General features: G+C 41.9%; 3 protein-coding genes across 3 annotated transcripts; 1 reads left to right on the forward strand and 2 right to left on the reverse strand.

Annotated features, from left to right (window-relative positions):
- Positions 1-805: 805 nt before the first annotated feature.
- On the reverse strand, positions 806-5,651 carry poll (polymerase (DNA directed), lambda). Its single transcript, XM_079278281.1, has 9 exons — positions 5,622-5,651; positions 4,542-4,685; positions 4,150-4,447; positions 3,785-3,896; positions 3,328-3,639; positions 3,066-3,239; positions 2,838-2,966; positions 2,011-2,179; positions 806-1,923 (listed from the first exon to the last, which is right to left on the reverse strand). The coding sequence occupies exons 2-9, from the start codon at positions 4,654-4,656 to the stop codon at positions 1,562-1,564; spliced, it is 1,671 nt and encodes a 556-aa protein (XP_079134407.1). The 5' UTR covers positions 4,657-4,685; positions 5,622-5,651; the 3' UTR covers positions 806-1,561.
- Positions 5,652-5,895: 244 nt separating this feature from the next.
- Positions 5,896-8,116, forward strand: dpcd (deleted in primary ciliary dyskinesia homolog (mouse)). Its single transcript, XM_079278299.1, has 6 exons — positions 5,896-5,971; positions 6,511-6,591; positions 6,700-6,824; positions 6,959-7,092; positions 7,241-7,343; positions 7,818-8,116. Exons 1-6 carry the CDS (start codon positions 5,908-5,910, stop codon positions 7,920-7,922), a joined length of 612 nt encoding a protein of 203 aa, XP_079134425.1. The 5' UTR covers positions 5,896-5,907; the 3' UTR covers positions 7,923-8,116.
- Positions 8,117-9,748: 1,632 nt separating this feature from the next.
- fgf8b (fibroblast growth factor 8b) lies at positions 9,749-13,439 on the reverse strand. Its single transcript, XM_079278297.1, has 5 exons — positions 13,244-13,439; positions 13,112-13,148; positions 12,359-12,539; positions 10,757-10,863; positions 9,749-10,508 (listed from the first exon to the last, which is right to left on the reverse strand). Exons 1-5 carry the CDS (start codon positions 13,300-13,302, stop codon positions 10,212-10,214), a joined length of 681 nt encoding a protein of 226 aa, XP_079134423.1. The 5' UTR covers positions 13,303-13,439; the 3' UTR covers positions 9,749-10,211.
- Between the last annotated feature and the right edge of the window lie 11,959 nt (positions 13,440-25,398).

Here is a 25,398-nt window from a genome sequence, read left to right on the forward strand (position 1 = left end):
TCCTTACTCATTACTTATTGACCTCGTACCAAAGGGCTGATAAGTGACGTAGTATGTCACAAGTCTGCAAGCAAGTTTACTCTGTAAAAAACAAGTAAACTAATGTGTTCGTCATAAAATGACGAAAACACACGAAGAGATATGATACCACCAGTGGAGCTGGTGGAACATGTTCTAAGTAGAGCTGTGCCACATCCACTCAATCTCAGCAAACATCCCAGAATGATTGAATGCAAAAACATGAAGGTATCAAACACGCATTACTACTTTGCAGTTAAATATTTAACCTTCATTCCAAAATGAAAAAAAGCAGTCAATAACACTTTGATAAACACGTCAGGACATCTTATTTTAGTCTCAGTAACGTCATAATATAATAATATATATATCATATCATATTCCGTATAATATAATAATGTATATCATAATATAATATATATATATCATATAATAATATTCACTATCATATAAAACACACACATATATATATATATATAATTATTTATTTATAACTATATATCATGTCTCAGCAGGTGCTTCATGTCTCTCACTCCCTAACTGTCCGTGCTGGATCTGTCCCCGTTGTTTTAAAAAGCTAAATAAGTTATTAGCATGACGTCATCCAGCTAGCCAAACCTGTCTCAATAACTTTTATTATGGAAACAATTAAAGTCAGAGGGAGCTGGAGAGACTAAACCCTTTTTATATTTATATATATATATATATATATATAGAGAGAGAGAGAGAGAGAGAGACAAAACACTTTTGACATAATTCATCATCATTTCATTCAGTCACGTGAGGCTGTTCATTCCTGATTGTCGGGTTTGATTATTTAATATCGACGTCACAATGTGAATTTCAAAACGTACAGACGCAAATAATTCATAAATAAGACGATCGCAATCCGCCGGTATAAATGGATCCTGCGCTTATAGACTACAGAGAGAAACACCTCTACAGTGGTGATTACTGTCTTTATTAGTTATTACAGCCTTTGATACGTTTTATTACCATTACTCATCTTTCATAAAATATACAGTTTATATTAAAATGTCTTTAAAAGGCCCAGTTCACTCAACTTGCAATATCACATGTTTCTACTTCCCTCATGTGGTGTCTAGTCCTGCACATCGTTTTTGATTTTTCTTTTGAAGTATTTGCCGTTGAAACCTTTGCCGCCAGCTTTTTATAATGGAAGTTTGATTATTTACATTTGTTAAACTTAATAGCAAATACGTTTTAAACAATGTTCTCAGTTTCTTAGCTTAATCTGGCTACCTGAAGAAGGCTGAAGAAACTGTTCCTACCTAATAAAAATTTTAATTTGTAAAGGCTCTGGATCCTACAACTAAATTTAATTGATTGTATTATGGGAGGACAGATATAACTAGATAAGTAAGAAAATAAGTTGTTTTGCATTTGAGTGAACTTAATGTAAAATTAGCATTCAAGTAAACCAGGGCTCCTGCATGATCTGTGGAGCACTAAATCATCCGTAAAAGTGTCTGTTTGAGCATAATTGCAGTTTACATCGTCATCATTAGGATTTGGCAAATGCTCACCAGTCCCTTTCATGAGGCTGTCTGTATGGTATGCCTATCAGACTAAAAACATCCTTCTCTGTCGGCGTAGTAAACGGAGTGCCGCCATACACCTTCAAGCTACCCTGACGCACCACATCTTTATTCAACGAGTGCTCCGATAAGCTCATTCTTTTTGTCTTTGCCAGGGCCCTCATCGAGCGGTTAAAGTGTGCCGACCCGGTGAAATACATGAGAGAACAGGCGAACTCATCGTAGGGCACCACGATGATGTCCAGCCTGCGATGGCGGCGGTCAGGTCCTGGCAAACGGCACACACCCATGTATTTCTTCTGCTCACCAGTTTCCTCGTGGCTCACCAGGTCGTCTGTCAAAAACCCTGAGAGATAAACCGTTGGTTTTGTTAGGTTTCTCTGAAGGAAAACAAAAGGTAAGAATGAGACATGCTAAAGAAGATGGAGCTTACCACTGTCATGGAGGTTCTGTAACACTTTGCTGAAAACCCCCTTGTGGGACTTGCCATCAGGATGAGATATGAGTACGTCAACATCTCCACATGTGGCCTTTCCCCGGCGATAGGAGCCACATGCCATCGCCACCAGGCCTGGGTCTATGGCCTGGGCGGCCTCCTTCAGCTGCACATACACCCAAAGAAAAATACACACAATATAGGCTGTCATCTACCCGAGAGCGATGGAGGTTTTTTTTTAAATCTTTGGCTTCTCAATGATAGAAAAGCAGTGTTTACTTCGTATGTTCTCTTGTCTTTACGGGGCCACTGGCCAACAAGTAAGCTTTTACCCGTTTCCAGCCAAATACCGGGAGGCAGGCTTGCTAAAGCATCACTTATTACTTTCACACGCCTGAGGGAGTACACATGCTTTAGTCATCTGTCTAATGTGCATCTGGCAGCTTTGAAGGAAAAAGAAAATGCAGGTAATGCAATATGAAAACAACTAGCGTTGTACTCAACGCTCTGGAGTGAACAGGTATCTGGCTAACTTAAGATGCAGCTACTTTTTTTTAGGTTTCAAGAGTTAGTTTTACCCTCTGGGACGCTCCACTTTGTGAGAACACAGTCTGGTTTTACCATTATCAAGCAGTCAAGGAATGTTGACACACACTTTGTCCTTCTTCAAGCCGTCTGTTTCTAAATCACAGCGGGTTAAATGGGGGAAATCTCACCTCTATGTGCTTGAATAAACACATTAAAGTGGTGAAAGATGCCAACATAGTTCAGTCGTCATCACAGAATGATACATGTAGATATTGCGACAAATGAAGATGCTTTACCACTTTCTCTACGGCTGCTGCTTCTTCTCTGGGCATGCGGTCTAAAAAGTCATCGTAGTGCTTGAGTCCTATTTTCTGAGTGTTACTCAGGCGGGCTTTTGTGCGGATGTCCTCCAATGTGCGAAAGCCCTGAAAGACAAATAACATTTTTAAGAAATCTTCAAAGAATACAGGTTGTTGTGTATTAGACCTTTGCGTCCTGCGTCATTGTGTGTGTGTGTGTGTTACCTGTTGGTACCACAGCTGTGCAGTTTTAGTTCCTGCACCCCAGATGTTACTAAAAAGCTCCAGTACTGGCACAGCCTCCCCGAGGTGGTCGAGCTTCCGCAGGTGACCGCTCTCCATGATCTCGTCAATTTTGTCGGCCATGCGTTTACCAATTCCTGGGATCAGACAAGCCTCCTGAAACACATAACAAGTTCTGATTCAAAAAGGAATATACGCAAAATAATCAAACAATATGACATTATAAGCATGTGCATTAGGTTACCTGGTATGACGTAATAGGCTTGTGGTAACTCTTCAGTGCGTTGACAGCCTTGGAGTAGCCCAGCGCCCGCCACCTGTCCCCCTGGTGTGTGTAGGCCTTGGCCAGCACTTCTAGTTTGTCTGTGATGTGTTTGTTGAAGTTATTCATTTTGGACTGAGAGGATTGGGCACAGACCCAATTCCCTGAGACCACCTTCTGAGCAGCAGAGTCTGGACTGGGGTCTAGGCTGGGGCCAGTGAGGAGAGCTTCCAGGTCACTCTGTGAGACCCCGTCTTCTTCACCTCGCACTTCCTCTTTAGTGTCTGGAACTGTCTGAGAGTAAAATGTAATGTTAAACTATAAAACCATCAGATTGTTGTTTGTATGTGTTCTAAGTTCAAGCTCTTGTCCCCTCTTGTACAAAATGATTACTGACTGAAAGAACCTGTAAACCTGCACACATGACTTGGAGACCTACCATGTCTATGGTCTTCTCTTGCTTGGTCTGATCCAACACGGGCTCTGCTTCGTCAGCGGGCTTGACATTCAGCAGCTCTTCTTTAATATTTTCATGCCGTGTTTCAGATTCTCTAAGTGGGGAGGACATCAAAAGACGTTATAAAACTGATGACTCATTGAACTTTCTAACATATATTTTCTGTCTTCATGTCAACACACGTTTGTAAATACTTAAATTTTAAGTGGTAAATGTGACGTACAAGTGAAAAGTAGATACACATTCACCCCGGCTTGCTTCTCTGTAGTGTATTGATAAGCACAAGTCTGTGTGTCGAGATACAGATACAAGTAATCATCCTAAAACAGTACTATTAGGTCATTCACCTCTTGGGTAACAGAAGGCTGTAGCTGTCAACATCCAGCAGTTGTTGCTCACTGATGCACGAGCTCAACCAAATGCATTTCACTAGTTGGACTGCAGGAGGCATACAATCCACTTGTAGTAAGCGCAGTGCCCTGACACTGTCCATGTTGTCATCCACAACAACATGAGTGACACTAGGACGCAGCGAACTCTCCGTCTGTCCTCCATTCTGCCGAATTTGTCTTTGAAAGATCTGGCATCTGGCACTTCCTATACCAGCAGGCAGGATGTACACTGTGACACCATCAAAAGTGTTTCCTGGGACAGAAGAGAAGAATGTGTTACAACAAGCAAATATGTTGCATTTACACACACACACACACACACACACACACACACACACATTAACAACCTGCGATATCAAATTCTTCAGGTTTCTTCTTTACTGGCGGTGCATCCTTTCCCTGTAACACTCGAGCTCGTTTGACTTTGGGAAAGGCTTTCATAATCCCGTGATGAGGCTCCATCTTGTTTCCTGAAGGGGGGCGCCGGTGGCCTGTGACATAGAGAACAGAATTATTGACTTATCTATAACTTTGTATTTTTAATATATTGTTTTCAAAAGTTACCATTTGACAGTAGCGTTATTACACTGTCTTGCATTCAAAATATGAATTATTAAAAGTATGGAAGTATTATCATCTAGATTAATGTAAGTATCAAAAGTAAAAGCACACGTTTATGCAGACAGAGTGTGATCAATGTGATATCAATGAATATCTAATGTGTCAGTGTCATATTAATGTTGTATCTGGTCACGGTGGATGTAATTATTACTACTTTAAGAACTTTTGGATACTGTAATCTACATTAGCAAATCATTATAATTGATAACATGAGCATTCGTTATAAAAGTAAAGTAGCAATCTGCAAAGTAACTAGTAACAGTAGCTGTCAGATACATATTTCCCACTAAGTGTAGTGGAAATGTCAGTATAAAGTAGCATAAAATGGAAACACAAGGGTTTGAATTCTGGAGTCCTACAGCACTGAAGTAGATGTGCTTTGTGCCATTAAACCACGAACAGTTTACAGCTGAGTTAGTACAAAACAGTACATTTCTGTTACTGCCTAAAATGACTCTGCATTGTCAACATGTGTGTACTTTACACTGTAAGTAGGACATTGTATTATATTTCTGTACAACAATAGCAACGAGTGGGAGCTGTTTCGGCTTGTACTCAGTGCAGATAACTAGTTAAATGACAAAGCAGGCTGAGAAAATAATCTATGATGTGGCAATAATGCCTTAGCGTTAGCTGACCTACTTCCCCTTAGCGCGTGCTAACGTGCTAAACAGCAAACGGTCAGTGCCGTTTCGACTTTTCACTTAATATTTAAATTACGCTTTAATTAATTCAAACATATCCAAATGTAATTGTATATTTGACGCAGATAAAACTCTTTAAACTCGTATGTTTTGGGCTCTTACCCCTGTTCAGATGGAACCATTCGTACAGAAACAAACAGATAGCGCGCAGATGTTTCACTTCCGGGTCAATTGGATTTCGTTTTCTAAAAAATATGTCTAAATCATACCCCAAAAACTACATATTACACCTGTTACTACATCGTGGTTATTATAGTAACTTTTATAATTTCATGGTTTTATTAATTATATAATGTATTATCTATTCAGTTTGTGTATTAACCTCGGTTGCTGTGGTTACGGTTTGACTCCGGAAGTGTCCTCGTGCAACAGAAACATCTTGAGAAACATGGCTGATCAAAGCTGGATCGATATCCTAAAATCCTCAAAGAAAACAGCTCTGATACACGATGGTGAGTAGCTGACAAACATGTACTACTATCCAGCCTTCGTGTCGTTTTACCTGACGTTAGCAATATTCATTCACTAGCTTTCCAGCTAACACTAATCTCATAGGCAACAAGCAGGTGGCACGACTCGTCCAGTAGCATGTTACACATCTTAAATAGACTCCAAAACATACTTCAAAATACTTCACAAAATGTATCAACAGCCCGTCGCGAGTATAATACACAATCCGGAAAAGTTGCGACCTAAAAGAGAGGTAAGTTCACCCACAATGTGACGCGCTGCTCTGTGGGTGTCTTTACTAGTTAAGCATCTATCTAATTGCGAGGTCTCTCTAATCAACGAGTCTGGTCTACCTTGCTGTTATCACCTCTGCTAACTTTACACCAATCACTGACACGGCCCTTTATCCGCCCATGCTGGTTTACATCTACAGCAAAAATGCATTCATATTGTAGTTTGCTCAATGAAAGACATATGTAATGTATTGCTTCCTGTTCTAAGAAGGCGTCGCATGTCAAATCTTTTCAAATTGCACCTCCAGGAAAAAGGAAGATCCACTTCCTGTTTACAGATGGAAAAGAAATGTCAGAGGAGTATGACTTACAAACAGATGAGCTCATTGGTAAGTAACGGGTCTTGAGTTTCACGCAGCCACATGTAGCTGCTGGGGTGCTGGGGTGCTGGGGGTCATACGTTTATGTATCTTATAAAATTGTTTGGTACTTTTCAGTACGAAAGTGGCGTCATAAAAGCACACTTGGAGCTCAGGGCCAGTGGCACGTAGAGGTTGGGGAGCCACTTGCAGGCCTCGTCCCTTCTTCGGATTTGGAGGTGATCAAGGAAAACTGCTCCAATGTGGGTTTTCCTTTATGGTTTCTGAAGCTTTAGGAGTACAGTTGAAACACTTCATTTTCTAATGGCCATCTTTGTTTGTTTTAGTTCAAATGCCATGTATGTTAAATGGATGTGAGGGTTTCTCGTCTCCACAGCCCGTGTTCTTGCGTAAAGACACAAAGACCAGCTTTCAGTGGAGAGTTCGCAACCTTCCCTACCCCAAAGATGTCTTTAGTGTTTCTGTGGAGCCATCGGACAGATGCATCATCGTAAAAACCTCAAACAAAAAGTAAATATGCATGAAAACACTGTGGTTTGTTTTCCATCTTCCTGTTGCACACTTGTTGCATGTAATCCTCGTGTCCTCCCTATAGATGGCACTGTTTACAATGCATTTGTCTCTACAGTCGTGTGACATCCTCTCCATGTCCTCCCAGGTATTATAAGAAGTTCAGTATTACTGATTTAGATCGCAGTCAGCTGCCATTGGACAACTCCGCCCTCAGCTTCACTCACGCCAACAACACGTTGATTGTCACCGTAAGTCCTACACAACAATAACAAATACATGAATCAGCATTAATGTTATGTTGCCAGTGCTTTAATATACAGATCTAAGCAGTGTCGGGTAATTCTTAAATATTTGTTCTAATCATAAATGTTGAGTGCAGGGACCCAAACAGTACGACCTCAGCAGTCCAAATATCTTCAAAAGTATTTGGAAAAAATAAAAGTTTTACTATTAAAGTATTTCATGTAAATCATGAGGATTAGATACAGATGGGTTTTTTTTTTAGATTTTATACTCAAGGTTTACTCCTGTGCACCTGTCACTCAGTCCCAAGTTTTTCACTTTCCAGCAATATGTTTTATGCCTACAACAATTGCTCTTTTTGTGATAATTGCTTTATATACCGCATGCTCTTTCAACAGGATTACCGTGAGGGATTTGCAGGAGAGAGAGAGACGGGGAGAATGTTGAAGTAATTCTTTTTCTTCTCTCTTCTCTGTCAGTACAAGAAACCCAAGGAGATCTTAACCCTTGAACAGGAGCTACTGAAGGAGCTGAAGAAGCTGAAGGGGACCGGCGACGGGGACGTCGACTGCAAAACTCAGTGAATTCGTTCTGCGGGAGCGAGAGGATGATTCTGCGTTGCATCTAAACAGTGCCTTTCAACGGTGTATAGCGCCTAACTCTGTTTACTTATTGGGGTTCATTTATTAAAATGGTTATTGTTTATATTTAATACAGACATATTCTATGAAATATATTACATATGTTTTTGTAGCGGATCCATGAGTGTTTTCCCGAATTATTTCTTTATAAATAATTATTTACATTAAAAAGTTGAATTGTATCACAACAGTATCAATTAAATTTACTTCTTGTTACCAAACCTACTAGGGAGCAATTTTGATGGGGGCCACATAACCCACTACCCTCCTTTCATTGATGTCCTTGTAAAACACTCAGAACACACAATGCCTCGTCCCCGTTCGTTCCAGGGTCACTGTTACGAGCACATCCCATTTGTGTTAACTGAATACCCTCATGTTCCTCGCATGTAGCGGGCCACCCTGAAAGCCATGACTGGAATTCTGCTTTCTAGCGAGCAAGCTAGTGTTACTGTTTTCCTTTACAACAAAAGGACGTTCTGACTCTGTGGTCTCCTGCTAAAACTGCACGCACACAAGTTAGATATATGTGCAACGGCCTTGTTCCAAACGGATTTGATATTATTGTCAAACAAGGACAAATAAGATTTCTTTCTATGTACGTATGACGTGTACAGAAGAAGAAAGATTTGTGCTTCTAAAGGGGATATTTGACTACTTTTCCACCAAGTTCGGTTAAAAAAACACTGTCCAGTCTAACAATAGTTAGACAGTGGATTAAAAACAACAACATTTAAACGAGACAATGGCATTTAAATATAGCTTGTTTCAACCTTGTGATTCCTTGCATTTTTTACCACTTGTCCAAACCCAGAGAGCGAGTGTAAAAAGCAGAGACAAAACCACAGGCCTGTTCTGCTGAGCAGATGCCCTAAATACCAAGCATCCATTCTGAAGTCTCAATTTTGTTTTTTTAGTTGAATGCTTTATAGTCTGCTGTGCAAAGCTCCAGCTGCTGTCAAAACAAATTCAAGCAAACACCAACTAACAAATTGCACATCCAGCTTATGCAGTGTGAGAGCAGCCGAGCCCCTCTGTTCAGGGTCTTCTTCCTCCCCTGTCGTTTGGCCTCTGACGGTCATGCTCAACTGCTTCTGGGAAGAGGGTTTCTTTTCTGCCTCCCTTTCATTCCCGAATGCCTCTTCCCAGCCATTCCCCCTCTTTCAGCCGATGCCACATTTTGCCACACAGGCCCCGATGCTTTTTCTGCAACCCTTCAACTCCCTCTCCGCAAACCTCCCCCCCGCTCCAACCCCTTACCCCTCCCTGTGTGACTGGCTTCTTTTTGATAACTGACCCCTCCTCGTGTTATTATTCGAACCCACTATTGTATAACATGCCCTTTTATATGAGGTTTCACAAAGAGCCCATTTGATCAGAGGGTTACGGTGTGCGATCGTGAGAAATGCAACTACATGGTGGTAACCTTTGTTTGGGCCAAAATGGTGGGCTGACCTCATCGCTTTTAATGCATAGCTCAGGCCATTCAGGCCCAAGTCTCACTTGCTGAGCACATTGAATTCAGTAGCCTGTCACAGATATTGCCCCTCAGTTATCTGGGTCTCCAGCTTGGAGAAGAAAAAAAACAGTTTTGGGGGGTAACCAACAATGCATAGTAGCTTTCCGTCCCAAAACAACAAGAAAAGCCTCGCAGCTTGTGAACTGATTCTTTAGTGGTTTTAATATACACTCTACAATAAATATTTCCATCATTCATTTACATTTTTACAGTAAAAATATATTCATATATGTAGAAAAAAACTGGTTAAAATTCTCCAGAATGGCCTCCTAAAGGCAGGATAGCATGTCAACTGAGACTCTGGTGCTGCAGCCAAGAAAATCCACAGATAGCTGCCGTGTCTAGCTTCATTGTACTCATTTCTATTTTAAACATTCTTTGTTGCTGAGCTTCTGAACTTCCAATCAAAGGTTTTCATTCATGAAAGTATTGTTGAGCACTTTTGTGCTTAAGCTGCCCCCTCTCCCCCTGCCCCCGAGTTCACCAGTAAAAATCTGTCCTACGATTTGACTGAATTGGAAATAACTAGCAGATTAGATAATCAATGGTTACATACAATCCAGTACAAAGAATTACACAAAGTCCACAAAATGAGGCAAAACGTGTATGGGCACTTGACTGTAAAAGTTAATTTCTCTGAGAGCTCTTGTTTCCTCTTGTAGTGGTTCTTCTGTGCTGGTTCGTCAACAGTTCTCCCTCAGTGGTTTCAGTGCTCAGCGGCCCCCTGAGCGCTGGTGATGGGAATGTTTAGTCCGCTTGCTCAAAGGGTGCGCGGGGACACGGAGAGGAAGGACATCAAACTGTCTCCTCTCGCTCAGCAAGTGCCCCCTGGGAAGACGCTTCATGAAGTGGGCCTCCCTCTGGTGCTGCTTGGTCTTGGAGGCCTTCCTCGGACGGCCCTTGCGTGTGAAAGCCATGTACCAGCCCTCGTACTTGGCGTTCTGCAGCGCCGTGTAGTTGTTTTCCAGAACAATCTCGGTGAAGATGCAGTCTTTGCCTCGTCCTTTCCGCTGGGAAAGAGAAAGAGAGTGGGAGAAGTTGAGGTATGTTGGACGAGTCCCAGGAAGCGGAAACATCATCTTTATTTCCAGACAGTCAAATACCCTTTGAAACCTTGAGAGGGCCGCTCAGAGAAATTAAAGGAATCTAATTTGTTCTGGCCTCGATTGTGTCTGAACAATATGTCACCAAAAACTGCAAATCTGGAATCACATTTCCAAGAAAAAAACAAATGCAGCCACTATGAATTAGAGAGTACCTTGCCGATCAGCTTCCCCCTCTTGTTCATACATATGTAGTATCCCGTCTTCACCCCTTTAATGCGAACACGACTTCCAAAAGAGTCCGTCTCCACCTCCAGTTTAGCTGCATAGACAAAAAGGATCACAAACAATGAGAAGACAGTCCTGACAAGGTGCAGGCACGCAGATTATGATGTTACAGTGTGTGAGACAAATATGTTCCTGAGACTGTAATGAACTGGAATTACATCATGTCATCATTAAATGCCGTTAAAGTGTTTTTCATGAGCAGTGACACAGAATCATGAAGATGACATAAATTCACTCTCAACCCTTTCATGGTCTAGTATAGACGCCTTTAACAAAGCGTGCAAGCCTTCCAAAATAGCACCAAATGATCGTGATTTTGCACGGCGCGATTGTTGTTGACTGTCTGTAAATGCTGTGCCGGGATGCGGCTCAGACTGGATGAAGGAGAGTGAGAATACTGCGGTCAGGGACACAGCCACAAGCGCAGAGCAGCGGTCAGATTTGGGCCGGTTACAAGAGTGACACCCACTTAGGATGTAGCCAATGTGTGCATGACCGACTCTCTCTCTCGCCCTCTGTGTGTGTGTGTGCGTGTGTATAGGCCGTGAAATAAAAAAGACAAAAGAGCACACAGGAGAGGCAAGGAGAGGAAAAGGTATAAAGGCAAGATGCTGACTTCAGCGCTCCTTATAAATTGAGTCATACATTGAGTTGTAAAGCAATGAAAATTCCTCATAAAATGCGTCTCAAAAAAGCAGGCAGCGGGCATTGAGAAGGGGATGGATGGATGGTGGTGGCTGTGGTGGAAAGATGGCTCGGCTCGGCACACCAAAATCCTTTTTGTGACAGGATTTCTGCTCTCTTTAAGTTTAAGACAGTTCTCCCTGCTGGAAGCAAAGACTATCCCCCTGAAGTCTATCATAACAGGTGTCAAGGACCAGAGTACAAACACACTCACGAAATAAATCATCTTCATCAGGCCATGAAGGATGGCACCGCTGCTGATGTTTACAATTGCTAGTATACTGTTTCAATTGGCTCAAACATTTCCCCGCAGGCTCCCAAAAACGACATATTGTTTTACTGCTTTTCAACACCGCCCCACGCGCCATTGGATTTAAACAATTCCTGTTTGTAACATGAACACGTTTCCTATCTCATTGTTTTCCTGAGGTTTAGAAGCATTGAAATGTAAGAAAGGAGGATCTTTAGCTGTCATCGCTTTGGACTGATCTGGCAATAACACACTTTAGGTTTTAATATTCTTCATCATTTCAAAGACAATAAAAAGTGCTCTCCCTGAATAGATTAACACATGTGGACATTTGTTCCAATATTTATAATACAACTGTACTTAAATATTTAACTATACGCAAACGTCAGCAAGCATAAAAGTTTTACTCTATTTAGCAAAACATTCAAACGCTAATTACACCTTTATTCTCGCGATATTTTGAATATTTCCATCAATAACTGTTCGGATATATTACTGGTTGTTAAATATACCCAGAAATGTGTTTTATGTAATTATGAGTGGTGTTCTTCGCTCTTTAAAAACATGCCTGACACCCGTCTCGTATGTTTCCTACCGTGCACCGCTCCGTCGTCTCCGTTGGCGTTGACCCTCTTGTTGCCCAGGACCTGGACGTGTTTCCCGCTGGTGCGGCTGTACAGCTGGTAGGTTCGCGTCAACCTGCGACTCATGCGGTCCGACAGCCGGCTCTGCTCGGTGACATGGTGCTTGAAATTAGGAGGGGACTGCACAGTGTTCTGTCGGACAATAGAAAACACATGTCGCGAAATATGAAATTACTTTTTAATGTCTCAGTTTTTTATAACCCAGGAAAGCCTGAGAAAAAATGTAAAGTGTGAGGAGACTAAAGCTTGCCAGTCAAAGTGCAGAGGCCCAGGCCCACAGTGCATTATGCCATGTTACATCCTGCTTTGTCCTCTTTCATTTATTTGTACATGGCCTCCAGTATGTTGTTCATGGTCCCTTAGGGGATGACATTTCCCTCTCATAGGTTGTTTTTACCACCGATGATCTTTCACCCCTTCTTGACTTCTTTTTTCTCATTTCAGCCGTTCTCCATCCACATGTGTTTTAACAATTACTCTTTAGGCTGGAGCTTACCTCTTTTCAAGATGTTTGAATTGTTGCCAATTGCCATAGCACTCATAATAAAATGTTGTCATTGTTATTGCAGCCCATTGCAGATGTAGAGACGCTGAACTATAAGCCGCTTAGCAAGGCGTCTGCATACCTGTTATGTTTTACCTACTTAATTATAGAACTTTACGCAACATTCATGTTTTTTTATTGGAGTGAAAATGTGAGTTACCTGTGCGTAAAAGCAAAGCGCCGTGAACTGAAGTAACCTTTGGGGAAAGAAGAGAAAATAATTATCGAACCTGTTGGTCAAATTCAATGAGTTACATTTGCAACTATTTGATCTTGACAGCTCTTTACTTACAGATAGCCTAACCTCGATGTTCTCAGCCTCATCTTGTAATAGTTCAAATATTGCTTCATGAATATTCCACTGATTCGGTGCTGGAAGCTCTCGGAAATAAAGTTCCTCCTGGTGGGAATTTCAGCTCACGTTTATTCCCCTCTTGTGACATATAGACGGTGATCGTCGTGACAATTAAGAGAACCAAAACGGCCAGGGTCCCACGCAGATACAGGATCCACGCGACTGAAACAGAAAAAAAGTCCAGAAGATTTAAGGGTGCTGCGGTGCCAATCCAAACTAAAAGTCCGGCGTCGCTGTCACCAAACCACCTCAACTCTCCGTGTCAATCACTCTCTCAGTGATGGAGCTCTTGGATCACGTTTGAAGTCGAAGAAAGCCTCTCTGGCATTCTGTAGCAGAGCAGTGGTGAGTCGGTGTAGTTTTACGCACGGATCTTCACTCATCAACGGTCAGATGCGCGCTGTGAAAATGACTAAGTGATTAAATACGACTTTTTTTTTTTTAAGTTGAATGAATCCCAGGAGTACCAACACGGCTTTATTGGTCTGATGTATAGTCAGAGCAATGACGCCACAGCTGTCGCTCCATTACATGCACAGACAGTAAACCGCCAACCTTCCTCCCACGCGCGTATTTCTCGTGGTCGCCTCCAGTCCACCTACAGCATCTGTCTCGCTCTACATTTAAATACTTTAACTTGCGGGGAAGTTAATATCCTCGGTGAGAGCAGGCGGAGCGTTCGAGCTGGAGCCAATTTGAAACTGAATACATATTAAAACGCTTTGCCTCCACCTACCTGCTCACAATTACACAAACACAACATCCATCAATGAGTTGAATGTGTAATAAAACAAGATGAGAGATGAGGATATGAAATCTGTCACCAAGAGAGCAGCTTATTTGTGGTTTAGATCCACACAAAAATATCAGCAAAATGTTTTTAACAAAGCATTAATTCACAATCACACGTTAATCTATTTGTCATCTTCATCCATGTAAAATCCGCACGAGGTTTTCTCTCAGCAGAACTGTCCTCATGGAAACGTTCCCTGGCTTGTACTTAAGAAAATCTACAGTTACATTAACTTATTCCCTGACTGCAGGTTAGAGGTTGTTCCCTCAGGACAGACCGTGATGTACTTTTTCATCCTACATATGTAAGTAATATGTATTCCATGTGAACACATGACACATAATGGTTTTCACATAACATCTAAGGCCTTTGCCTTGGATACAAATGCTCTCTCGCTCACAATTACTCTTCCATAACTTTTCACAAACCTGGTTTGGTTTTCAAAAGGGTGTCCAAGGTCTGGTCTGCTACTTTCACAGCACGGCTTCGTGCACTACATCAAACAATTATGTCGTAATTATTCTTCGTGACAACAAAGCGGCAGGGTTTCCTCAAGGGGACGTGACTGTTACACACTCGTCTTATATGGAAGAAAGTGAGCGGTTTTAAGGAACATAATCTAAACTTGATCGATCATGCGCTTGCCTTTTTTCAATCCAACACAAGAAGAAAATGATTGTGAATCAAGAGTTTGCAGCAGCTTTTTTTCCCCTCTCTAAACTAAGAATATACACACACTCTCATAGCTTATAAAAGAGGCCAAAGCTGAACACAAAAACGTTAGCATCTGCTCTGCACGCTTTAAATCAGAATACAAGTGATTATCTACAGTACAGATTGTGGTCTAAATGAGCCAAAACCAATTTGTGACTCTTACCTGTGAGTTCACAAATGCAGGCCCATGTTGAGCACTATGGGAAACGTTTGCACCCTTCGCACAGCACAGCTGTAGAGTAAAGTAGGCTATATTATATATATAATCATGTGAATTTGGTCAACGTCTTAGCCGTAAATCAGTCATTTCAGCCAATGCAGGGGCTTTAGGGGGTGAAAATGGACCTGCCTTATTAGTTCCAGTGGGACATTGTAACAAGTGATTTTGCCACCTGGAACAATTCAGCTCTTTGCTCTTTCATATTCTGACCCCTGTGAAGCAATGATCGCACGTCCTAAATCTGAAATCCACATGCATGATAATGAAAGAGATTGAGTTTTATGAAGACCACACAATGACTCATCACAAGTGCTTGATTGACTGTCTGAACCCACAGATTAGTTCTGTCACGAGTCATTTAAAGAACATTTGATTAGGAAGAGGAAACCTGGGAGAGATGGTGGGCCTTTGTATATGTAGCTGTAACATTGTGACAGTCTGCTGCACGTAACTCCAACTGATCTTTTCTTTTTATTCTCTGAAGCAAATTCTAGTGACAGGATTCCTTGAAAATATGCAAATAAATGTTCACAAATGTGTCAATATGTCAACAATCGCTCTTTTAAAAGGCAACTGAGTCTCATATGCAGAAAGCATGACTTTATTCATTGTTTTATTCTCTCTGAGCTACTTGCATGCTTGCTTGCTTCCTCTTGTCATGACCTCGGGTCAGACAAGACCAGACAATGACAGAAGTCTTGATCTTGTTTATTTCCCACATTTTCAGTGATACTTTCTGAGAGGGATTCAAATACCTTGAAAAAAAAGCTGATTGTATTGCAATGGCTGTTAAATATGTGTGATGATGAAAACAATTCTACATTCTGCTTTTTCAGTTCTTCTTTTTAGATAACATCTCCCTGTAGATTGTTTATTTATGATTCTTCAAGATCAGAGTTTTGTTCTTCTCTTATTTAATTGCCAGATGAAGGGAAGAGACGTGTTGCTAACAGTACGTTCCCCTCGTACTGAAACATAAACTTCACATTGGGACCTCAACTGATTCTTCCCTGACCTCTTTTCTTAAAGAAATTGTCACACATTTGTGAAATATGCATATTTGATGTCGTGCTGGGAGTCAGATGAGAAGATTGATCCCACTCACTCAATGCGAGTCTGCACTCGTTACCGGGCAACCGCACAGTGACTCCAGGAACTCGCTACACAAATAGTTATAACCCCGAGTAAAAGCACCACCTGTGGATTAAAGAAACCAGTTATAACGTGTTCAGCGTTGTGAGTGAGCTTTAGAGGAGCTATAGGTGGGATTTTTTTACCCAGAGCCAGGCTAGCTGTTTTCAGTCTTAATGCTAAGCTAAGCTAATCGACTGCATGGCTGTAGCCTCATATTCCGTCTGCAAACACAGGAGTCTTCTCATCTCGCTGTCAGCAAGAAAGCAAATGAGTTTATTTCCCAAAACGTTGAACTATTCCTTTGATTACATGTGAGCTGGTTATTCTCACACACAGCCTCACAGTCTTCATTGCTTCACAAAACCTTGACTGAGAACATTTGTTCCAGTACTGTGCATTTGATGCATCTCTTTGATTTCACTACAATCTATAACAGCCATTTGCAATTTAGAAACAATTCTGTCTCTGTGAGCGTAAATGGCATTTGGTTGAGGTGACCTGTCGGACAGGTTTGGCTAAAGTTCTCCAGACTATACATGAAAGGTTCCTGTGAAACATGATCAAAAGCTATCATTTTTTATTCTATTTCTTTTCACATACCTAACTGGCTGCTGCCTCGCTCCTGAGATTCTCTAGTGACCAGCGTTTCTGGCCTCCTAATGAGTTTGAGAAGAGTTGACGCAGGTCCAAGTTTTGCCTCAGATCCCGACTCCTTTTGTCTTTTCTGTTCGTCTCCCAAATGCTGCTTTTCACATTTGGATCACAGTTTGCTCACTAATACGAAGCCAGCTGGTATCAGCGAATGAGGCACAGAAAACAGCAATCACTGTGAAAAAGAGGAAGTTTTTGGCGAAGACGCACATTGGTTATTCTTAGAAGAAGAGTGACTGAATGTCTCAGAAAGGCCCCAGCACAGACTACCATTCAGTGAGAGGGATTATTCCTCCGAGCTAATGTCAGACATTAAAATACACACTCTTACGTAAGGAGAGCCAATGGAAAGGTAGACACCATCGAGGACAAGGGGGAAAAAATCAGCGCCAGTGAGGAAGACGGACAGAATATGAGAGAAAGAGAGAGAGAGAGAGAGAGAGAGAGAGAGAGAGAGAGAGAGAGAGAGAGAGAGAGAGAGAGAGAGAGAGAGAGAGAGAGAGAGAGAGAGAGAGAGAGAGAGAGAGTGTGGAAAGAAAACGTGGTTTGCTTCCCAGGGTGATCTGGTGGCGTCGCTCACCGCCTAAACCTCAGCGACTTTTTAGAAGAAGAAGAAACTCTTCATTCACCTGTTGTAATTATGCACTGCTGCTTTGTTGTGACAACGTGAACCACATAATGTGCCGGTAACCACTTCACCACACTTACCCTGAACCGGCTGGAGAGCGTGCTGACAGTCTGCTGCTGACGTGGAGGATTAATGGCATCCATTTAAAACACAATTCTTTAACGATTGATCTTTTTTTAATTCAGATGAACATTTATAACAGCAAATGATTGGACAATGGATACCACCCTTACTAATGTATCCCTTATAGAGTATTTACAAGTTGTAATGAATCACTCTATTAATGTTAATCAGTTATTTATGCTGTATGATAATAACCTTTGGGTTGCCAGGTTGTGGCTGTGTTTTGTTCTCTTCCAGCCATTGTGAACACTCCTCCAGTGGATCAGGACAAACATTTATTTATTGAGAACTTATTGCCATTTACAACAGCAGGCTTGGTTTATTAAAGACATGTTACAACTTACAGAAGAAGTATTCACTTTGGCTGTCGGCTTATTGAAAAAATGGAAACTCAACCCGTTAATCATGACTTATTCATATTTATAACTGCAAACGTGATGGATTATTACCATCTGATAATGACTAATGGGTGTGTGAATCTGTTAGCTAACATTTGCTCTCAGTCAGCCGGAGCAGCTCAGTGACACAGTGATGACGATCTGGTGAGAGTGTGCACGAGTGTCTATGTGGTGGTGTTACGGTGGCAGCGCCTGAGAAAATTGTTATGGTGGGAAAAATTTGGAAAAGCGAGTCAAAGTTCTTGCCACTGAATGACGCTTGAAGTACTTACTCGTGTTCGAGCGGAGAGCTTGAATGGCTTTTTAACTGGATGAAACGACTGTCTGGGAATGACCCGGTGTGTAGAAGTGATTAAGGGGACCCAATTTTGCCATAACCCAAATGTGTTTGCATAACGACTTTACGTGGTGTTCCTGGTGGTATTAAATAAAGCTCTCTGTTGAAGCTTTTAACAACTGTTGCAGTTCTGTTTCGCTATTTCTCTTCGAAGGCTTGTTTTCAAGAATCTCATCGACAATTTCATCATTCAGCGAGTCTGAAATTACTCATCTGATCTCATCAGAACAGATGAAGCTGAAAGCGATGAAGACGAAGTGGCCCACAGTGGCATCCCCATCTAGTCCCTGTGGAGAGGTGTGTGTGTGTGTGTGTGTGTGTGTGTGTGTGTGTGTGTGTGTGTGTGTGTGTGTGTGTGTGTGTGTGTGTGTGTGTGTGTGTGTGTGTGTGTGTGTGTGGCGTGCTGGCAGTGAGAAAGCTGCAAAGTTGTCGATGGCTGCGTCGAAGTGGTCTTCCTTCCCAGCGACTTGGATGTTCCCCCCCGTATATTTCACCCCATAACCCCCCCCCCCCCCCCCCCCCACCGTGGAGCGTGATTTACTGTCTTGTAAACACGTAGGAAGTAGCATTGAAAACGGTTTAACAAAGTCAATAAAAGCAGACATCATTCCTGGTATCAGGGGGTGCTGAGGGGGAGGAAGAAGAGGAGGTCTGGGGTGGCTGAGGGCAGGTATCCTCCCCCCCCCTCACTCCTCCATCTCTCCATCTTCATCTTTTCTCCTTGTCTGTCATCTGTGTCCTCTGTTCCTTCTCTACCGCTTCTTTGAATTCCTTTTTACCCCTGTTTTCATATCATCCTCTTTTTCCCTCTCCCCCCCTCTCTTTTTCTTTCTGCCTTTTTTATTTCATGTGTTGTGCAGTGGGCAGCCAGAGCAATGTCTTTAACAGACCTACCTGCAGGGCTGCTTAGGGCGGCTCTTTCATCTGGGCTCTGGAGAAAGAAGCTGAAACAGCTGTGTGGACCTGGGAGTGAGAGGACCATGAAAAACGCAGAGAAGAAAGACGGGAAATTCAAAGGTCCTCTGGGAATCATACCCATGCCTCTCTCTTACTCTTTTTCTCCTTCCCGCTTTCTCTCTACCTTCACCGTGCTCTCGTTCTCTTTATCTCTCTCTTGCTTGCTCATTATCATACATTTCCCCTTTTGTCTTTCTCTTAAGTGTTCTTGAAGTTACAACTTGTATCTTTCAAAACTGAAACAACTCAGGTTTACATTCAAATCTCCGTGAAACGACTTCTCCTCCTGCAACAGACTTCACGTGCTGCTGTTTTTCACCACTAAACTGCCAAATAGCTGGAAAACAAATTGAGATGCAGGAAGATATCCTGGCCGTCAATGAATGTCCACTATGGACTGGAAGAAGGTGAGGAGCCGGGCCGAACTCAGCTGTGAGAAATTGAATTCAGGGAAATTAAACCCTCTGTAGTCTCATGATAATGTCACAAAAATGAAAAAAAGAAGCGTCTGCCTTTTTCGTGTTTTTATTGATTCATTTATTTAGTCGTACAAAGATGTCAGAGTTTGAGATATTAATCAAAATCATACTCCATCAGTGTAGTATTACGTCTATAAATCTTGAACTCAGAAGACATAAAACAATGTCGATGACGTTTTCTGCATTTTTCCCTTAAAATAAAATAGTAAAACATTTTAATAATAACTCAAACAATTAAAGACGATACATTTTGCAAATTTGCTGCTTTATGGCAAATGGCAGCTACGGGGGTCGCTAGGTGTGCGTGAGGTCGCAAGAAGAGGCCGCTGTTTCATTTATAAAAGAACAAAGAATGGCTCTGAAGGCTTTTCCTCGATGGGAAGGGTGTTCTGCTCCCGACTGGCTCAGGGAAGAGTTTGAGCAGAGTTAAGTGTATTCACCACTGTTTATTTCAATGTCTATTGTAAAGTATGTCTGGCCGGAATTGCAAATACAAGTAAACAGAGTAGACTATATTACACTGCATGAAAAGTTATTATTCATCTCACACACAGGTTTAAACGAATAACTATTTTAGTGGACTCCATTCACAGGAATCCTCTTACTGACATCAGAAGTCACAAGGAGATTCATTGAAGCGCGTCTATTGAATTTGCACCACCTCTAAAGTTTGCTCTAAAGTTTGGTCTTCATCAACTGAAAATAGTCTGCCCTTCTTGCTTCCTTTGCTAAAAGCAACTTGTTTACTGCAGAGTAGCCTGTGCTTCCTGTTCAACCGTGCACTGGACAGAATACGCAGGTCTTGTCTCAGTTTATGTGCCCAATGTTTTTATATGGGGGCTGCTGAGAGCCATGAGACTCAACCAAAGGCCAACTATTAATCGCTTGGTTTATTGTTAATACACAGCTCCTTGAATTGTCATTAACTCCACTGATTTTACACATCAAAGTCTGTGGAGTACGACTCCATGTGTGTAAAAAGTTGTACAAAGCCCTTTGTGGCTCCAGAGGGAGTTGCACAATGACTGATTGATTGCCTCAAGTGACTTTGGCGATGATGAGTAAAAGAAAACTCTGGGGGTGTAGAGTTACAAGTGAAGTTACCAGACCTCTGCAGCCCGTTCCTCATGTTACTTGAGGCTAGCGGCTCGAGGCTACATTAGCTGCTACTCGAGGAACGCATCGGTGCCAGTTTTTGACAAGAAAGTTGCGTGAAATAAAAAAGGATCTCTGGTTCTGTTGCAATGCTTTTGATAAATAAATTGATTGTTTGATAATGTGCACATTAACAGCAGCATGAAACAAAGACGAATGGACAATCTTCACATTTCTAGCGCAACGTATTTCGGCCTTTAGCTTCTGAAAAATAAGAAAGAGGAGCTGGAGTTTTGGAGCTGAACGTAATGTCCCTCATGCATCATCACCATCAGTCCACTCGGTGGTGAGATCACCATCCTGGTTTCAAAATTCCACCTCACACTTCTCCAAGTGGTGGGATACAATAAAAAAAATGAGCAATTGGTGACAATCCACACCACCCCCACGGGTACTGCTCAAACAGCTCCTCGGTTTCATAAGTGCTCAGTTTTAGGCTTTCTAATCCTATTGTTGCCACTCTGGACCTACCAGCCACACTGTGCATTGTCTCTATTCGTTGATTTGTTTGTGTTGGACAGTGTTACGCTTGCTAGGATATGTCAGTGTCGTGACTTGGTTTCATGATTGCTTGAGATTGCCATAAGTGTGCACTTATGGCAATCTCAAGTTTAGGATGTGTATCTTTGGCCAGGGGGTGCGTGTGGGAATAAGAGCAGTCCGGTACGCAGATGCTCAATTTGGTGTAGTTGACTTTCCTTGGTGTGCTCAACCTCCTAAGTGTCATGTGTGGTTTTTGTGGTGCCAACACTGACGGACGTTTAGTCTAATTAATATCATGTGTGAGCCATGTGTGAATACATGCACAGCATTCTTTTGGCCGTTAACATGCTCAGGTAGAATGGCATTGAGTCAGCTGCCTCACTCGTCTCTAGACTGGAGGAAGAGGTAAACAGCTAGCTCATTGCTAAAAAATCTTTAATCTCATTTGTTTAATCCGTACAAAACGCTTAGCAGGTGAGACGTATTCACTTCAGTTTGGTTTTCAGATGAGATATGACAGGATGTAGTGAGCTAAGATGCTGATAGGCGGATTTAAAACAAAAGAATCTGGACAAAGCCAGGCTAGCTGTTTCCCCCCATCTCCAGTCTTTATGCTAAGCTAGCTAACTGGCTGCTGCTGGTTCTGTGGTGTCTAGACGTTCAGCCTACAGACATGAGAGTGGTTTCAATCTTTTCATCTAACTCTTGGCCAATAAGTGAATTTCCAAAAAAAAAGTCAAACTATTCTTGTCCATTAGATTCAGTGCTTGTACAGTAACGACTCAGTTGTATCCTGAATCAATTATTTAAATGTCTTCGTGCTCAGAGGACAACAGGGACGTTCCCATTCTGTCACCTTTAAACAACATCAACAGAACCTAAAATCGGCCGACGAAGAGGAATCAGATCACACGTTTTCCATTCTCTTATTGTCAAGTGTTTTAAAGTCCACTTGATGGAGGGGACTTTAACAGTATCATAACACTTATGGATTACTCGTTAACTATTCCAGCAGCTCTGTTTCCGCCCTCAGCTTAAAGCCAACTGTAGAAGATGTTAAAAACTGACCAGTGAATCACCTGGCCCTTCTCTCTCTCGGCCTCCCTCCCTCCCTCCCTCCCTCCCAAGCCCCACCCGTCCTCTGCGGGAGAATCTGCACAGAGGCCACGAAATGTGAAAAAGGAAGATGAAGGGTTGAGAAATGTGGGCGGCTGGTTAACACAAGGGGCTAAGTGCGGCAGGTAACAGAGTGAGAAAGCAGAGGAGGAAAGTCCACTCTAATGGCCGGGAGAGAAACAAAGTACAGAGAGCGGACAGGGCTGGTGTTGAGTGCTGTTGTGTTTGCTTAGTCCCCTTCAAAGGCTTAATTATTTTACCATGCTGGGCCTGCAGAGACTGCAGGATGCATGGGCTGCCCTCATCTCCTCCAACCAACTGAGGCTTAACCCTTGAAACACTTCAAACGTTCACGTGCAAAGGAATGTCGCACTGAAATTCTCAGAGTAAAGATTATCTTTAAATATGTGATTATTACAATATCCCTTTTTGTAGATTTAATCTGTTTCTCATCTCTGGAATACAACTTCCTGATTGAGAAACTGTCTGTACCGTGACTCTGAGCCAACTGATGACTGTGCACACGTTTCCTGCCAGCAAAGCATCTTCGCACAGATGCATCACTCTCTTCGGCTGGACTGGTGCACGCTGGCTGCAGAATACTTTGCTTCTCACCAGTGAGCGCAACTAATGTGAAGATGAAGCAGGTTAACAGCGTCATATTGAACACGACTCATGTAGAAGCAGTGGGATTTGCTGAATTTGCTTTATTGTCGAGGGAGTCGATGAAAAGATCTTGTTTGATAAATACATCTCAAAAGTAGCATCAGTCTTCTCCTCTAACTTTCAGCAAGTATTGCTGTCCTGACCAAGCACCCTGGTGCGCTGTAGAAGGTCGTATTGAGTTAAAACAGACTAACTGACGTTTAAATCTGTGATTGTTAGACGTCTGTTGAAGTGAACAGTCACAGTGGTTAGCTGACTGTCTTCGTGAGCCAACCTGGTGACAGTGTTGCTCTCATTACTTTGTTAAATCGCTGGATGGGTTCGGGCTCTATAAACGTGTCGGAATAGAGTCCAATAACCCGTTAAAAGTCCCGACACATTGAGAAACCAGATTTTTTACACTATTTCAAGTTCTTTTTAATTTAAAAGATGTGGTAAAGGCTTACATTTACAAGATATTTGACACATCTATGAACACACCATCTAACATCTGTGATACATCTGGACCATAATAGTTTGTCCATGGCATTACTTGACTGCAGCTGTGCTTCCACTTGGCTGAAGGTGTGCATGCCTGGAAAACAATCCATTTATCAGCTCTAGAGATAAGACAACGACAAAAGTCAAGTTGAGATCGGTTGTGATGGGATGTTTTCGTGCATGAAGGCTGAGAGGAGCTCCGTAGATGCTTTTAAATGGCATAAGTACACCTCACTCCGTTTTTACAGCTGCAGTATATCATGTAAAAAAAAGGATTTTGAACATTCAAACTTAGTGACTCCTTCAAATGAATTGTCTAACAGGAATAACGTCGGTGATCTTGTTCACCCAGTCCTGGCACGCACACAGCAGATCACCGTACAACAAATGGGAATGCCAGTCACTTTAGGACTTTATATGTATTATTACTGTGGTCTAGACAGTCTAGGACAGATGTCATGGAGATGTAAAATTGAACCTGTTCCATAAAAGAAATGGACAATGTGAGATGGTGACGGTGTATCATAACAAGGAATTCATATTTTTCTTAAAACATGTGAAATATAAAAGTCAGGTTATTCCACGTATTCCCAGCTTAGTATCAGGTGTCTCCGAGATTTAGCTGAAATATGAAACATTACTGTAAAACACGACAGATTGCTCCAATATCATAAAAGCATTAATTTAAGGAAATTCTTCAAGGAATTTCAAGTGTTTTCTGTCTGTATTTGCATTGGAAATATGTTAAATTACTTTTCCCCACAGGCAGATATTTTCAACCGTCTTTTTAAGAAAAATAACATTGTAAGAGCCCTAACTAGATTCAATGACTTGTAAGACTTCCTGCGGTGTGACAGCACCGGGGAGATTTCTCTGGGAATACCATTTTCTGCTCCATAACTACCAATAATACCGACTAAAGCTCGTTGGGGTATAAAGAGAAATAAATACTCTGAGGACTCACAAAGTCACTCCTTCATGTGCTGAACAGTTCCAGATTTTACTTCTCAACGGCATTCAGCGTTCAGGCTTTGTGCTGTGGCTCTCTGGCCTGCGGGTTGACTAGTCCTTTGTCACATATAGGCTCAAGATGAACAGCTGATGTATTTCCAACAAATAAAATACCAGAAAAGAGGCAAACGAAGATCACACAAGAGAGAGTGTTTGCTCATGAAGCTCTTTACAGAGAAAAGCAAAGTCATGAGATGTCTCGGATTAGGAATAAAACATTCTATCTATAAACTAAATGTATCAGATTACAGTTGTTCTGGAAGTTGTAAAAGCCATGTTCTAAATATCAAAACCTCTCTCTGAGCAGACAAAGCCCCACAGCTGTTATGTGGAATGGAATTGTATTTTTTAAAGGATTGAAATCAGGCTGCAGATTGTGTTGCCTTCAACACAAAGGCCCATGTTCAAGCCGACATGTCACAGTAAGTGTTTGCCGTGCTGAAGGGCTGCTGCTCTGTCTCTGACCTCCCTGTGCAGAAGAGCATGTTAACAAAGAAAACAATTTCCCCTTTTGGAATTACGATCACGAGAACACCTTATCACTTCACCTATTGGAACTGGACAATTTACGAAGCCTTTGTGGGACTGGGAGCATAATTAGCATCACGTCACTGAGAATACAAAAATATTCATCGATCCATCCGTCCATCCATCCATCCATCATTCCATCCATCCATCTATCCATCTATCCATCCATCCATCATTCCATCCATTATATTATGCTATGTGATCAGTGTTTTAACATCC

Source organism: Melanostigma gelatinosum, assembly GCF_949748355.1.
Source record: "Melanostigma gelatinosum genome assembly, chromosome: 11".
NCBI lineage: Eukaryota > Metazoa > Chordata > Actinopteri > Perciformes > Zoarcidae > Melanostigma > Melanostigma gelatinosum.

What these genes read in the sequence shown, in the direction of transcription:
- poll (XM_079278281.1), bottom strand. Translation starts at nt 4,656, where the DNA reads ATGGAGCCTCATCACGGGATTATGAAAGCCTTTCCCAAAGTCAAACGA. An exon ending in TGAAGAATTTGATATCGCAG is followed by an intron (nt 4,448 to 4,541) that starts GTTGTTAATGTG and finishes CTTCTGTCCCAG; the next exon opens with GAAACACTTTTGATGGTGTC. An exon ending in AGCCTTCTGTTACCCAAGAG is followed by an intron (nt 3,897 to 4,149) that starts GTGAATGACCTA and finishes CTCCCCACTTAG; the next exon opens with AGAATCTGAAACACGGCATG.
- dpcd (XM_079278299.1), top strand. Translation starts at nt 5,908, where the DNA reads ATGGCTGATCAAAGCTGGATCGATATCCTAAAATCCTCAAAGAAAACA. An exon ending in AACAGCTCTGATACACGATG is followed by an intron (nt 5,972 to 6,510) that starts GTGAGTAGCTGA and finishes TTGCACCTCCAG; the next exon opens with GAAAAAGGAAGATCCACTTC. An exon ending in ACAAACAGATGAGCTCATTG is followed by an intron (nt 6,592 to 6,699) that starts GTAAGTAACGGG and finishes GGTACTTTTCAG; the next exon opens with TACGAAAGTGGCGTCATAAA.
- fgf8b (XM_079278297.1), bottom strand. Translation starts at nt 13,302, where the DNA reads ATGAAGCAATATTTGAACTATTACAAGATGAGGCTGAGAACATCGAGG. An exon ending in CGCTTTGCTTTTACGCACAG is followed by an intron (nt 12,540 to 13,111) that starts GTAACTCACATT and finishes ATTGTCCGACAG; the next exon opens with AACACTGTGCAGTCCCCTCC. An exon ending in AGACGACGGAGCGGTGCACG is followed by an intron (nt 10,864 to 12,358) that starts GTAGGAAACATA and finishes TTGTCTATGCAG; the next exon opens with CTAAACTGGAGGTGGAGACG.